This window comes from Palaemon carinicauda, chromosome 19 (assembly GCF_036898095.1).
Source record: "Palaemon carinicauda isolate YSFRI2023 chromosome 19, ASM3689809v2, whole genome shotgun sequence".
In the NCBI taxonomy this organism is placed as follows: domain Eukaryota; kingdom Metazoa; phylum Arthropoda; class Malacostraca; order Decapoda; family Palaemonidae; genus Palaemon; species Palaemon carinicauda.
The window spans coordinates 47297818-47313077 of record NC_090743.1 but is presented as its reverse complement, the minus strand read 5'-3'; the positions used below and the strand labels follow the sequence as shown (position 1 = coordinate 47313077).

The 15260-nt window shown below is 42.3% G+C and overlaps 1 protein-coding gene across 1 annotated transcript in view; it reads left to right on the top strand.

Annotated features, from left to right (window-relative positions):
• LOC137658626 (zinc finger protein ZFP2-like) overlaps positions 1-14348 on the top strand; it is a 51921-nt gene extending 37573 nt beyond the window's left edge. The window contains exon 2 of the mRNA XM_068393551.1: positions 10590-14348. Within this exon, the coding sequence (XP_068249652.1) occupies positions 11339-12952 (1614 nt within the window). The 5' untranslated portion in view covers positions 10590-11338 and the 3' untranslated portion in view covers positions 12953-14348. The remainder of the gene's footprint in view (positions 1-10589) is intronic.
• Positions 14349-15260: the final 912 nt, after the last annotated feature.

The window sequence follows — 15260 nt, the reverse complement described above, 5'->3', positions numbered from 1 at the left end:
TGGGACTTGACGTAAGATGAAGGAGAATGATCTTGCGTCTAGGGACCATTCTGACTCTACCGGCGTGAGCCTGGATAGAGCGTCTGCCGTCACATTGCGGAACCCTTGAAGGTGAACTGCTGATAAGTGCCATCTCTTCTTTTCTGCCAAGCGGAAGATGGCCAACATCACTTGGTTGATTTGCGGTGATTTCGAACCTTGACGATTCAAACATCTCTCTATCACCTCGCTGTCCAGAATCAGTCTTATGTGGACTAAATGGTGAGAGGACAATTTCTTCAGCGTGAGAAAGACTGCCATGGCTTCCAAAATGTTGATGTGGAAGGTCTTGAATAGAGAGGGCCAAGTCCTTGGACTTTCCGTTGGTGAGTGACCTCCCCATCCTTCCTTTGATGCGTCCGTGTGGATGATGACTGAAGGTAGAGGTGGTTGCAAAGGCACAGACCTCTTCAGGTTCTTGGCCTTCGACCATGGCTTGAGAAGTGATCGTAGTCGAGTCGGTATCGGTCTTCTTAGATCTCTTTGAGCGTTTGATGCGTATCTTCTCCAGACTCTGATGCATCCTTTAGCTGTGCTCTTAGCACCGGGTCTGTCACTGATGCAAACTGAAGGGAGCCCAGCACTCTCTCCTGTTGGTGTCTTGATATCCTGTCGGATTTCAGTAGTCTCTTGACAGATCCCGCTATCTCTCTCCTCTTCTTTGGTGGAATGGAGAGACGGTGTGACTTTAAGTTCTAATGTATTCCGAGCCATTGAAACTCCTGAGCTGGAGATAGTCAAGACTTTTTGACGATCTTGAATCCCAGATGTTTCAGGAACTGGATCACTTTCTTGGATGCTTGCATGGATTCCGTCTCGGATGCTGCCCACACCAGCCAATCGTCCAGGTAGGCTACCACATGGACACCTTCTAGGCGTAGTTGTTGAATGACTGCATCTGAAAGCTTTGTAAAGATCCTTGGGGCTATGTTTAGTCCGAAGGGCATGGCTCTGAAGGCGTATTTCTTCTTCTGTAGCCTGAATCCTAGGTAGGAGGAGAGTGGGCGATTGATTGGCATATGCCAATAGGCATCTGCCATGTCTATGGAGACTGTGTATGCCCGTTTTGGCAGCAGAGTCCTTATTTGTTGAAGGGTTAACATCCTGAGCTTGTAGTTTTTTATGAACTTGTTGAGTGTCGACAAGTCCAGAATGACTCTGAGTTTGTCCAAGTCCTTCTTGGGAACACAAAACAGCCTTCCTTGGAATTTGATGGACTTTGCCCTCCTTATCATCCGTTTGCTCAAGAGTTCTCGGGTATATTCTTCCAGGAAGGGGGTGGAGTGTTGGAAGAATTGAGGGAATGATGGTGGAGCTGTCTTCCAGCTCCAACCTAGTCCGTTCTTGATTAGGTTGTGGGCCCAGGGATCGAAGGTCCAGCGATCCCGAAATGTTTGGAGTCTTTCTCCTACTGGAAGCATCTCATTGCTTTGGTTGTCCGGAGGACTTGCCTCCTTTACTGCACCCTCCCCTACCCCCTCTTCCTCTTGAAGGGCGTCTAGAGGAGCCTCTATTTGACCCTCTACCTTTAGGGCGAAAGGTAGTGGTCTGCCTCTCATAGGCGGGAGTAAAGGCTGGTGACTGGGTCACCATCTGCTGGGGTACAATCTGGTAGGTGGGTTGGGGTTGTGCCACCATCTGGGGCACCGCGGTCATTGGAAGTTGCTGTTGTTGTCTGACAGGGCGAGAGGGCAACCTTGGTCTCTTTGTCTTTCTCTTCGGTTGGGGATCCTCATCCGGGGAAGACTTCCTCTTAGCCGACATGCCCCACTTTTGGAGAAGTTTCCTGTTCTCCGTGGCAGCCTTGTCGACTATTTCCTTGACCACTTCACTCGGGAAGAGGTCCTTTCCCCAGATATTGGAAGATATCAGCTTCCTGAGTTCGTGCTTCACCGCAGCCGAAGAAAACACGAACTCCCTACATGCTCTTCTGGCCCTAACAAAGCCATATATAGTGAGACCTCTACATACGATCGTAATTCGTTCTGTGAGCTGCTTCTTATGTTAAAACGATCGTATGTTGGAGCAAATATTACCATAAGAATACACTGTAATTTGTTTAATTCGTTCCTCAGCCTAAAATCCCATGATAACTCCTTAATAAATTGCTACACATAATTACACATAACAATACAATTGAATAATACAGAAATATCTAAAAAAGAATAATAATAAAGAAATAATAAATAAAAAAGGGTTTTTTATTAACACTTTACCTTAGAGACAGGCGAAAGATCAGCGAGATGGTAGAGACAGCGACTGCGATAACGTACTGTAACTTACTTTTACTTACACTATGTGAACTTTAACCTAACTTGGCTTATTTTTTTTTTTATTTTTATATTTTATAATTTTTTTTTTTTTACATTTTTTTTCTTTTCTATTTTTAATTTGCATCACTTTCACTCGATTGGGTCTTACTTTTCTTTGCTTCACTTTCTTTCTCTTCATCATGATCACTAGACCGTTTCGTAGATTTTTAAAAAAAACTATCGAAAGAAAGTTGCTTGGTACGGCTTTTGAGAATTTTTCTTAAGTGTGTTAAACAAACATCATCGAACTGCGCAACTACAAGGCAAACCTGAAGTTTCTGTGGGTGATGCTTATCGATGAAATCAACCACGTGTTGATGATATGCCAACATCTGTTTTATTTCAGCCGTACCTAAGATGTGACCTACCTCCTCGATCTCCTCCGACTCACTCAGCTGCGCTTGGAACTCATCATGCTGCATGGCTTGCAGCTCCTTGAGTTCCTCGGTGGTGAGCTCTTCATGATGCTCATCGACAAGTTCGGTGATGTCATCTTCATCGACCTCCAGACCCATGGACTTGCCAAGGGATACAATCTCTTCGAAGTCTTCCTCGACGGCAAGCACAGGTCTAGGCTCGGGGCCAAACCCTTCAAAATCTTTGGGAGCAACAGCATCAGGCCAAAGCTTCTTCCAAGCTGAATTCAGTGTCCGACGAGTTACTCCCTCCTAAGCCTGATCTATGATCTTTAAGCAGTGCACGATATTAAAGTAGCTCCTCCAAATTCACGCAAAGTTAAATTGGTGCTTTGCGTGACATTAAAGCACTGCTTAAATAAGTGCTTGGTGTACAGCTTCTTAAAATTAGAGATGACTTGCTGGTCCATGGGCTGGAGGATAGGGGTGGTATTCGGTGGAAGATACAACACTTTGATGAATTTGTATTCGTCGATGATATCATCTTCGAGTCCTGGGGGTGAGCGGATGCATTGTCCAAACAAAGCAAGCACTTCAAAGGCAAATTCCTCTCCTGAAGGTACTTCTTGACAGCAGGGCCGAAAACTACGTTTACCCATTCCACAAAGATATGCCTAGTGACCCAAGCCTTAGAATTAGAATGCCATAGAACATGTAGCAGGTCTTTATTAATTCTATGTGCTTTAAATGCCCTAGGGTTTTCGGAATGGTAAACTAATAACGGCTTTATTTTGCAGTCCCCGCTGGCGTTGGCACAAAGCGCGAGAGTCAACCAATCCTTCATAGGCTTATGTCCAGGCATTTTCTTCTCTTCGGCGGTAATGTATGTTCGACTAGGCATCTTTTTCCAAAACAAACCGGTTTCATCACAGTTGAAAACCTGCTGCTCTACGTAGCCTTCCTCCTCCACGATCCTTTCGAACTTTTTAACAAAATCATTAGCAGCCTTGGTGTCCGAACTTGAAGCCTCTCCATGCTGAACAACTGAATAAATCCCGGTCCGTTTCCTAAATTTCTCGAACCAACCTCGAGACGCCTTGAATTCCTCCGTCGTAGGATCGGTTGAACTCTCCCCCGCGTCACCCCCAGAGCCCGCCGCCTTCAAGTCACAATAGATAACGCTGGCCTTCTCACAAATGATCGTTTTAGTGATCGTATGGCCAACAATCTCCTTGTCCTTTATGCAGATCAACAAAAGGCGTTCCATCTCTTCCAGAGTAGGGCTACGACGTTTAGAAATAATGGTGATCCCCTTCGATGGTTTCACTGCTTTAATGGCTGCCTTCTGTTTTATGATCGTCGAGATCGTAGACATATTCCGGCCATATTGTTTAGCCAGATCGCTAACATGCACACCTCGCTCATGATATTCTATTATTTCTTGTTTTAGTTCTAATGAAAGCATTGACTTCTTCCTTTTCTCACCATTACTACTTCCTGAACCGAAACTAAGCTTTTTAGGACCCATGATTATAAGTAAAATAAAAAATGAAACGTGAGAAAAGGAAGATAAAAAACACTGTTAATAACTGAGCAAATAGAGAACAACCACATGATGCGCACTAGATGAGAGGACTGATCAAGGCGACGCTCGATTGGCGTCCCTCCGATGTGCTGCCGTCTACCGGCGTAAACAAGAAACTACGATCGATGCTTCGAGAAAATTATACGCATACGTGTATGATCTACGTCGGATGTTGGAGCAAGACTTCAGGTGTCGAGACAGAAATTTGATCGAATTTTACTTTGGATGTTGGAAAATTCATATGTAAAAACAATCGTATGTAGAGGTTCCACTGTAGGTCCTTGACCAGCGTTGCCAAATGTGATTTGGCCACGACCATGAACATGTATGGGGATCTATGATCAGTTGCCATTGCCTCCAAGGTAATTTGGAGGGACGGAGATGCGGCAAGCCTTTCCTTTGTCTCTTGCTCCCTACGCAAGAGAAAGTTAGACAACTTCGGGAGGTTTTCGCTGAACTGGCGTCCAGCAATATCCGCCTCCAACTTCCCAACTGAGAAGGTAAGATGTATTTCCTTCCAGTCTTTGTCACCCGTAGGCAGAGCTAGGGATAAAGGTCTACACTCCTCAAGTGTAGGACAAGGTTTCCCAGCTTCTACTGCCTTGAACCCTTTTTCCAAAAAGGGAAAGGCCAGTTTAGCTGGAGCAAGAGAAGAAGAGTGTTTCTTACTCAGGGCTGGCACTTTAGAATTAGTGAAGCCCCTGTCTTTCAGACTGCTAGCCATCAAAGCTCGAGCTTTCCCATGGACACAGGTTCCGCCTTCAAACGGACGAAGCAGTCTGGGTAAGACTCAAAACTGGGCCAAAAGTCGACATCCTCAATGAGGACGGCTCCCAGCTTCTCTGAAATAAAGATCTTCCCGTTTTTAATTGGCATGTACTCTGCATGCCTCCAAGGGTTTACTTCAGAACATGAAGGAAGATCCTTCACATTGAGTCTCTTGTGAGACCCACGGGACGCTGCGAGATGGTGTATCTCTTTCCTCAATGCAGCTTCCCTTTCTTCGTTTTGCTTACGAAGACTCTCCATCATCGTCATGAGACTAGCCAGGGCTTTTCCCATTTCGTCAGATGGATGAGCAGAAGACGTAGAGGGCACTGGTTCTGGGGCTGGAACCGACGAAACGGACTCCGCTTCGACGTCATCCTCTTCAGTCTCAGGGGCCAAGGTAGACTCCTCTTCTTGACTCTCTGCAAGAAGGTCCTTCTCGGTGTCTTCTGACACCTCTGACATCCTCTCATCTAGATGGATGTCCTTCATCGCGTCCGAAACATCCATATCCACGGAAATCTGGACGCAAGGGATCTCAGGGTGAGGCTGTGGTATGACTGCATCCGCAGTTGCCTTAGGGAACAGATAGGCCCGCATCCGTTCATTCGAAAGGTAAGGCCCCGTGGCATTCTTCTGGAAGCCACGAACCCATCTGCGTAGCTTACTCCGAGCTGCATCCCTTGACTCCGTTGTCTTGGGGTCATCAAAGGCCTCAGTAACCAAGGCTTTGCATACATTACATACCTGGGGGTCCCAATACTTGAGAGTTCCCTTGGTGATGGAACAGAGGAAGTGCGCCCTGCACTCCTCATGGCCGCAGAAGTCCCTGCTCCTAACGTTGCAGAAGACTCGCGCATACTTAGGATGGTCCTCCTGTAAAGAGAGGAAAACTAAATGAGTATATGGTAGTTCATCTCACCTAATAAACTATATAAATATTATTATTAATATTTTTGCATTTTTATTGCATATAGCTTAGACAAGCTAGAAAAGAATTAGGAAAGACAAACACATGTGTTTCTTGTCCAGCCAATTGCTGTGACCTCCCTCAAAATTAAAGCCTAGGGTTATCCTATTCAGGAAGTCCAATGGAAGAGTTCTACCCTGTAAGGATAGATAAGTGTAACTTAACACTGACTTCGCAAAGGTTTAATAATGAGGGTCATTTGTAACTGATCATCTATCAGTATATGGAAAGAAATCTTCCTTTCCTTATATAGTATGGTCTCAACTATACTATATTTCTTGCCAGCATGTTGCCGGCAAGGCTCGCCGGCTGGGGTGGTGGCCGGCAGCTTGCCGGCTGCCGGCGCACTAGTCCACTGGCTAGGGTAGTGGCCGGCAGCATTAACCCGGCCGGCAGCTGCCATTTAGGTTAGTACCCGGCGACACAAGCCGATAGAGAGAAAGAAAGCAAGGAGTGAAGGGTGATGTAAGAGCTCAGTCTTGCTACCTTCCTCCAGAATGAGGGTTCAAATGGAAGGGGAGAATGTATCATTCTGGCTTCCACCCACCCATAAACCATTGCCGGTCTCTGCCGGCCACAGGTCTGTGAATGGCAGTCCAAGAGAGGACTGAAGAACACTCTACAGTAAAGGGATCTCCTGTCGGCAGCCGGCCCAGCCGGCACAGCTTTGCCGGAGCCTTGCGTCCATAAGGGAAAGCTGAGCGACTAAGCCACTACAAGGAGAAGCCCCGGCCGGCCCCACAACCTGCCGGAAAGCGGTGAGATTGTAGGACAACGGCCAAAGGGTTGCAATGGCTAGGCCATCACTAAAGGAGAGAGGGGGGGGGGGGGGGAGGGTCCTGCATGAGGTGTGGAAGGAGCCGACAGGGTTGCCAGTCCATCCACGCCTTTGAGAAACTCTGTTTCAGTATCGGCGCCATCCTAGGCGGCAGGAGAATATCTATTCTCCAGCCTAGGGTCTGCCAATACAGTTAAGGGGCTGGCAGCAAGCTTGCCGCCTCCTCTTAACAAGAGAGAAACAGAGTTCCAGTGCTGGCGCCATCCTAGGCGGGAGAAGAATGTCTCTTCTTCAGACTAGGGTCTGCGAGCACAGGACTAGTCTACTAGACCGCAGGGAGAAGGTGGCAATATCATATAGCCTCTTTAGGTGCGTCTAGGGAGGTCTAGCCTCCTATGCCGGCAGCGTAGTCCGGCAGGGGAATGACTATTCACCCTGCCGGCAGCTGGCCGGCAGAAGACTATATATTCTGAGGTTCTCACCGAAACCCAAAACCTGCTATCTGCGGCTAAGGGAAGGGGCAGAAAACCCTAGCCTAGTCCTGCCTGAATGACAACTCGAGGCAACGCCAACTAGGGTTGTAGCCTAAGGCTACACTCAGAGGGAAGGAGGGATTACCCTTAAATCTCCATTGGAGACAAGTATCGGTTTATATAATAATTCTAAGAGATATCTATCTCCGCCTGATTTGATAAAACGATACATGAGGGTAACCGGGGAACATGTATGAAAGTATACTAAAGCCACTAGGCTAGTAGCCTAGTGGCAGGCGAGAATCGACTACCTTAATCACCGAAACTCATATACTATCTCAGAAGAGGAAATTTTATATGCAATCAATGTATCTTACATGTATAAATTGCCTAAATAGCTTCATTTATATTTAATAGCACTAGAAATGTCTATTATATCATGCATGAAAGTAAACTAAAACGTCTAGGCTAGGAAGCCTAGCGTAAGGAAGGTTCGGTTACCTAAATCGCCGAAACTATTACGAATACAATCGGCATAATATAATTAACTCCTAGCAATGAAAACTGAATAGCTATAGTTATTCATGCTACTGTGTTTATACCGGGAAAGTCATTCTGGCTAACTAAATAACTCATGCGTTACGAACGACAGCGCCCATGACACCTCCGGTTCAGGCAACAGCTCTTCCACTTAATTTAACCTAATTTCACTGTGAGACAAGAGCTAAAATTTATACAATGTAAAGATCAAATACTCAACTTTCCAGAGGCATAAGAGGCTGGAGATTGCATGATAAATCCAATGAGATAAGCGAAAATACGAGAGCGAACAGGAAAATCACCGAGCTAGTAGCACTACACTTAAAGGAATAAACATGGCGGCGACGATGGCGCCATCTAGGTACTCAAGGTAGTAGCGGAGGAGGGGTACCTTGATAACGGCTCCCATTCTATTTTTGCCACTTTCCCCCTCGAAGCGAAAACGCTATTCGGGGTGAAGATTGCTATATGTCGTATCAAGATACACGTCCCCTGATATTATGCGATATCCTTGAGAGAAATTTTAAGGATATACGTGCTAGGAGTTAGAATTCTGGAGACCTAAAGGTAAATTCTCTGGGAATATCACTGTAGTCAAATATACCCTAGGAAGCTACTTAAAGGAACCTTCCATCAGGACATGGCCTGAGCCCAAAAATTAATGTCCCTGACTGGTGAACACCAGACTGGGGTTCGATTTGCGCTCTGACTCGATAGTTTCGTTGGTCCCTGCAACCTCACAATCCTTGTGGGCTAAGGAAAAGGGGTTTGGGGAAGCCTATAGGTCTATCTGCTGAGTCTTCAGCAGCCATTGCTGTACCCTCCTTTGTCCTAGCTTGGGTGGAGAAGGGGCTTGGGTGCTGATCATATGTATATATGGTCAGTCTTTAGGGCATTTTCTTGCTTGATAGGGCAATGTCACTGTCTATTGCCTCTGCCATTCATGAGTGGCCTTTAAACCTTTAAATAGTGTGGATGATAAATCATTCTTGGATTTGAGCAAATTATAAAAATCATAAGGAGCTGCCAAACCGAAGTTTTAACTGGTTCCACAATCACTTAGAAACTTACAGAACTTGTAAAGGTCATGTACTTGAACTCTCGTTTTCCAAAATGGTCGTTGGCTCTTGCATACTACTGAAGTCTTGGTAACCACTGAGGACTGTGTAACAGGGCTGCCGGATTCTCCACACTAGGCAACTCCACGCTCAGCGGTGTCGCTGATTAGTCCCAGTTTCACCTCTCTAAGTCTCACTTGATAACGTTTGTCAGTTACACTATATTGAACTGAGGAGGAATGTGCTATCATACTAAAAAAAAAGAATAAACTTTTAGATTTTTCTTGAGCTGACGAATCAATTCATCAAAAGGCAACTGTTATGCTGCAATAGCAAATAATTAATTAATCAAATAATCAGTCTTTCAGTGAGTCGGCAACATCAAGCGCTGAACTCCACTGAGCCTCCTAGTCCCATAGCATCCACACTTTCATAGACTTCACAATTATTGTAATTTTTATATAGATATCACGGGGAAAATAAATAATAAAACACTCATATTAATTATCTATTACTTTTTATTACATTTTAATCAACATACATCATCTCTTAACAAAGTGTGGAATTTATCAGCACTCGGATTCCACATTCCACACATGATCAAGATGTGGAGTAGATTAGCCGTATCGATGACGTAATTTCCACGTTTCGGCAGCCCTGCTGTGTAAGGGAATGTTTACTATTTAGACCAAAAAAAGTAATCCTAGAAGATGGCCAGCAGTGATGGATGCTTTGTAGCCTAGAGACAACTGCGTCTCGACGATCCTTCTTGACCAAGATAAACAAGAGAAAACATGGACTCCGTTTGTTGGTTCCTAAGCTGTAGGTTCAGCTCAATTGTTGACTTACCTCAAGGACCACGCTAAACCATTGTTCTCTAGTCTTGGGTAGTGCCATAGCCTCTGTACCCTGCTCTTTCACTGTTTTGGGTTATAGTTCTCTTGCTTGAGGATACACTCATGTACACTATTCTATCTTATTTCTCTCCCTCTTGTTTTGTTAAAGTTTTTGTAGTTTATATAGGAAATATTTATTTTAATGTAGTTACTGTTCTTAAAATATTTTATTTTTCCTTGTTGCCTTTCCTTACTGGGCTATTTTTCCTGTTGGAGCCCCTGAGCTTAAAGCATCCTGCTCTTCTAACTAGGGTTGTAGCTTAGCAAGTAATAATAATAACTTATTTAACCACTTAGTTCTTGAATATTGTTCTGTTTAATTGAAGCTAGTGGAGTCTATCTGTAAAATAAACAAAACAGATTCAGTATAGCTATCTATTGTTTGGTCAAGAAACTAAAATACCACGTTCTAATTGCTCAACATTAAAGCAAACTTTAAACAATATAATTACAGTACTCTCAATAAAAATTATATATAAATAAATTTTCAGATGGATTTTGGTAACAAAGGCTCTACATTGTATCTTGCACCTGAATATATTTGAAGTACAATATCCCATAGTTGATAAAAATTCTATGTACAGTAGATTATAGCCATAACTAAATTGTATTATACTCTAGAAACCCATGCTAAATAGATATCAGCTATGTAATTCCCAGGGAAGTATTGAAATAATTTTAATATTAAAATTTCTTTTACTCTCATTTTTTAAAGTAATAGATCATCTAATTTACTGAGAAACTGTAACATCCTTATCATTTTATTGCATATAATCATAGCATGCGGAAATTGATTTATTATATTTACTTTCAGATGCATCAGTCTTCAAACGTGGTGGACTTCTTCATACAAGGCTCATTTCTATCAAGATTATAAAACTGTAAAGCAAGTACAGTAGTTTTATCCCCATGAAATTTGTGCATAAAGTATAAGAAACTTGAAATGTCTCATACAACTTTGGAAAGGAAAGGAGTTGATGTATTCTAATAAGTTGACTTGCAGAAAATGTGAATGAATAACTCACAAATTTAAACTTGTTATTGTATTCATAATTAGTTTTTATTTGGACAAAGGCTACTATGTGTTTTTGCAGCTAGATCATTTGTTTAATATTATAATATGTATGCATAGCTTGGATTTCCATATGAAGATATAAAAATATTGAGGGTTCAATTCTCATTTCCTTGTAGAAATTAGTATAGTAATCCATTTGGAAACCTAACTCCATAAAAGTGTGCTAAATCCTTTTTTATATCTTAAAAACTTACTGTTTATCAGTAAATGGTAACAATTTCAGTGAAGAATTACAATAAGAAATCAATACTTATAAATGAGGAAGAAACTTAAAACAAGATATTTACATATGCAAGAGATGTGCTATTAAAGAAACAAGTGTGGTGGCACTTGACAATTTTCTGTTAATTCAAGTTACATGACGTATGATAGGACCTTTCATTCTCTGAGTTGATTCACTGGATGTTTTAATAAGGATTGGTCAATTTTCAGTAAACGAACATCATAACAGCAATTTAACAAGATATATTAAACAGAAAGTAGGTAAAATGGATCCAGCATTTATCCCAGAAGTAATTTTGAAACAAGAAGATGTCCCATTATCACTGAAGCATGAGACTGAGGATTCAGATGACCATGGGTCCAACAATGATGATAATTCTACTTATTTAGGACCGTTTGTAAGAACAGAGTCAGAACTTGAGGGCTTAGAGACTAGAAGTCCCCACAATAGAGACTTATCAGAGATTACGGAAGACCCTCTGAAATGTGATGAGGAAAATAAGAAACGTGCAAGTGTTGACGGAAATCCAGTGGCGGAATCCAATCCGGTGGCGGAATCCAATCCGGTGGCAGAATCCAATCCAGTGGCGGAATCCAATCAAATGGCAGAGTCCACTGACTCTTCTAATCAAGATGTTAATTCCCATCCGAAAGCAATCTCTCAAAATGGCTTTACAATAATACATGATGATAGTGAGTGCAAAAAGGATGAAGAAGGATCCCCTAATGAAAGCGGGAATATTACCAAGCCAAAAAGGCGTTTCGTGTGTAACGAATGTGGAAAAAAATTCACCAAGAGAATTAATGTTATTTTACACATAAGAGTTCATACGGGCGAAAAGCCCTTTGTCTGTGCTAAATGTGGAAAACGTTTTTCCAGGAAGAGCAATCTCACCACTCATCAAAGAGTTCATACAAAAGAGAAGCCCTGTCTTTGCACTGAATGCGGAAAAAGATTCTCTCAAAACAGTGCGCTTCTTGTGCACATGAAAACTCATACAGGAGAAAAACCTTACTTATGTAGTGAGTGTGGCAAAAATCTGGCTCACAAATCAGATCTCATAGTCCACATGAGAATTCATACTGGAGAGAAGCCTTTTACTTGTTCCCTGTGTGGAAAGAAATTCTCCAGGAGTTGTACCTTGAAAAAACATCAGCGAAGTCACACGGGGGAGAGGCCCTTTCCGTGCTCTGAATGCGGGAAAGCATTTTCTCAGAATTCGGCACTCACGGTCCACATGCGAATTCACACTGGAGAGAAGCCCTACGTCTGCACGGATTGCGGGAAGTCATTTTGTCAGAAGTGGGAGCTCACGCTTCATACGAGGAGTCACACAGGAGAGAGGCCATACTCGTGCCTCGACTGCAACAAAAGCTTTTCAGTCAAGAGCAGTTTGAAGAAGCACTTGCAGCTTCACTCTGGGGAAAGGCCATTCCATTGCCCGATATGCGGACGGGGATTCACTCAGAGGAGTAACGTAAAGAAGCACATGAGCACGCACATGGGAGAAATCCCCCCGCACATGGGAGAAATCCCCCCGCACAGGGGAGAAATTCCCCTGCACAGGGGAGAAATCCCCCCGCACATGGGAGATATTCCCCCGCAAAGGGGAGATATCCCCCCGCAAAGGGGAGATATCCCCCCGCACAGGGGAAATAGCCCCCCACACCGGGGAGATATCCCCCCACACAGGGGAGATATCCCCATGCACAGGGGAGATATCCCCATGCACAGGGGAGATATCCCCCCGCACAGGGGAGGTTTCCCCCCGCACAGGGGAGGTTTCCCCCCGCACAGGGGAGATATCCCTTTGCACATGGGAGAAATCCCCATGCACAGGGGAGATATCCCCACGCACACAGGAGAGAACCTGTCATAGTGAAATGTTTAGAGAAAAGTATTTTCTCAACTTTGTTTCTACATAAATAGTAAAACTTGATTTTTAATGGTTATTAATTTAGCATAAATTGTAGATGTAGATAGACCAATTGACCTTATTACCATTCCATATATGTGAGGTAACTTGTGAGAAGGCTGTCCGTTCTGGTACTGGTAGGAGGGGGTCGTAATTCCTTTGCACTAGCAAGCTCATTCATCCAGAGAATATTGTATCCACCTTATTTTATGAATTAAAACCTTATTATAAATCTTTTATACTAAATTACATCATACCTCTCTCATTTTGTCTCTTCTGTCACCTTTACACTTTCACAGTGGAACAGTTCTGACTTTCTCCCATTCTTTCAAAACTGTTCCCTCTTCCAAACATACTTTGGATTCATTGGTTAGACACTTGATTGCTATCTGTGCATCTTCAAAAGTCTCTTTAAGAAGCTTTCTTCAACTTATTATAACTCCTCTGGCTTTTATTTCATTCAGCTTTGCCACTCTTGTGTTGTCTACCCTAAATCTTCATCATGTAGAACAGTAGCCTATTAATTTCAAGGAGCATCTCATCATATTTATTTTATGCTCTATTTGGTAATTGAATTTCATCTTTGCAATTGCTTCCCCATATGACATGTAATTCTTCCTAAATTTTTGCTTGAATTCACCCCTCTATTTTCATAACCCTTTTCTCTGTCCTTTTCCATCCTATGTTTTGTATGTATATATACAATAATGCCTCACAACACGAAATTAATTAGTTCTGGAGTGGCTTTAGTAAAGTGATTTTTTCGTGTTGTGAGTCACATTCCACATGCAAATTGCCTAATTTGTTCCAAACCCTACAAAACACCATATTAAATCTCAATGAAGCTACAGTATAACCACAATGAAATACTGTACATCCAAATACATTTGAACTATTCAATATACTGTACCTAAACTAAATGTTAAGACCTGTAAATTAAGTAGTTATTACAACATAATGTAATCATAAATTGAAAATAATACAATACATACAGTGCAAAATGTACAGTTCCGTATGTACTGTACTATTATAGTTACCCCTATCATAGACTACAGCTACATTTTCTGTTGTCTGAACCTATTTTCTTTAACTCTGTGATGGGTGACTATTTCATTCTCAGCCTGGCTGGCAAATCTCTCTTGTTAAAGTGAAGCATTTTTCGTAAAGTGAGTCAAAATAATATGCGCATCTCGTTTTGCAGCTTGAAAATTTCGTAAGCAGAATCTTTTGTGAAGAGAGGTATGAGTGAAGCATTTTTCGTAAAGTGAGTCAAAATAATATGCGCATCTCGTTATGCAGCTTGAAAATTTCGTAAGCAGAATCTTTTGTGAAGAGAGGTATGAATATATGAATATATATATATATATATATATATATATATATATATATATATATATATATATATATATATATATATATATATATATATATATATATATATATAAACTCCCTCTTACCCAGCACCACTGGTTGCCAGATAACTGAATTTTATGGATAATTTAGCATAACTTCCAATTACCATTGCAGCTAATAAAACTCATTAATGCTATATATCAGTATTGTCATAAGTTCATCAGTACTATGAATATAGTGTAAATGAGAGATGTATGGATTAATAAAAGTGTAATTTTAGTAAAAGACCAGTTTTATTACCTTATTAGAATACAAGTACTATAGGGGGGGGGCAGCTGTCAACTGGTGAGGATGAAGTTCCAGTTATAGCCGAGGTTACCAGGGCAGGGTGGGGTGAGATAGAAGGTTCTATGACATCAACTGTGGAAAGCATAGCAGTGTTCCTAAGGGTGGATGGAGTTTGGATGGTTTGTTTTCATAAGTTTCTTTAGCACCTTTCATGTATCATCTTGGTCAGATCACTCTCTCTCTGTATATTACATCATTGCCCTCCACAGAAATGTAGACTTTGCTTTGTCTCTCTCTTCATCTTTATTTTATTTTACTTCAGAGTTGGGAGTCAATCCATTAGAAACTTCTGCATCCTCCATGCAGACTGTCTTCCCAGGCTTCCTTCATATTCTAAATTATGTTTCCTCATGCAACAGCCAAGCTACAGCCTGACTTCCTGTTGTTCAAAAGTGACGACTTGAGGTGCAGGGAACACAGACTGCAAATTGTGAGAATCCCTTTTAGATGTGAAGCAAAGTAAACTATAACTGACGCACGATGTCAGTTAATGTGAGGGATATATTTTCAAGATTACCATTATGTACTCCTGTTTTACCCCTGCCCCTACCTTTCCCATACCAGCATAAAG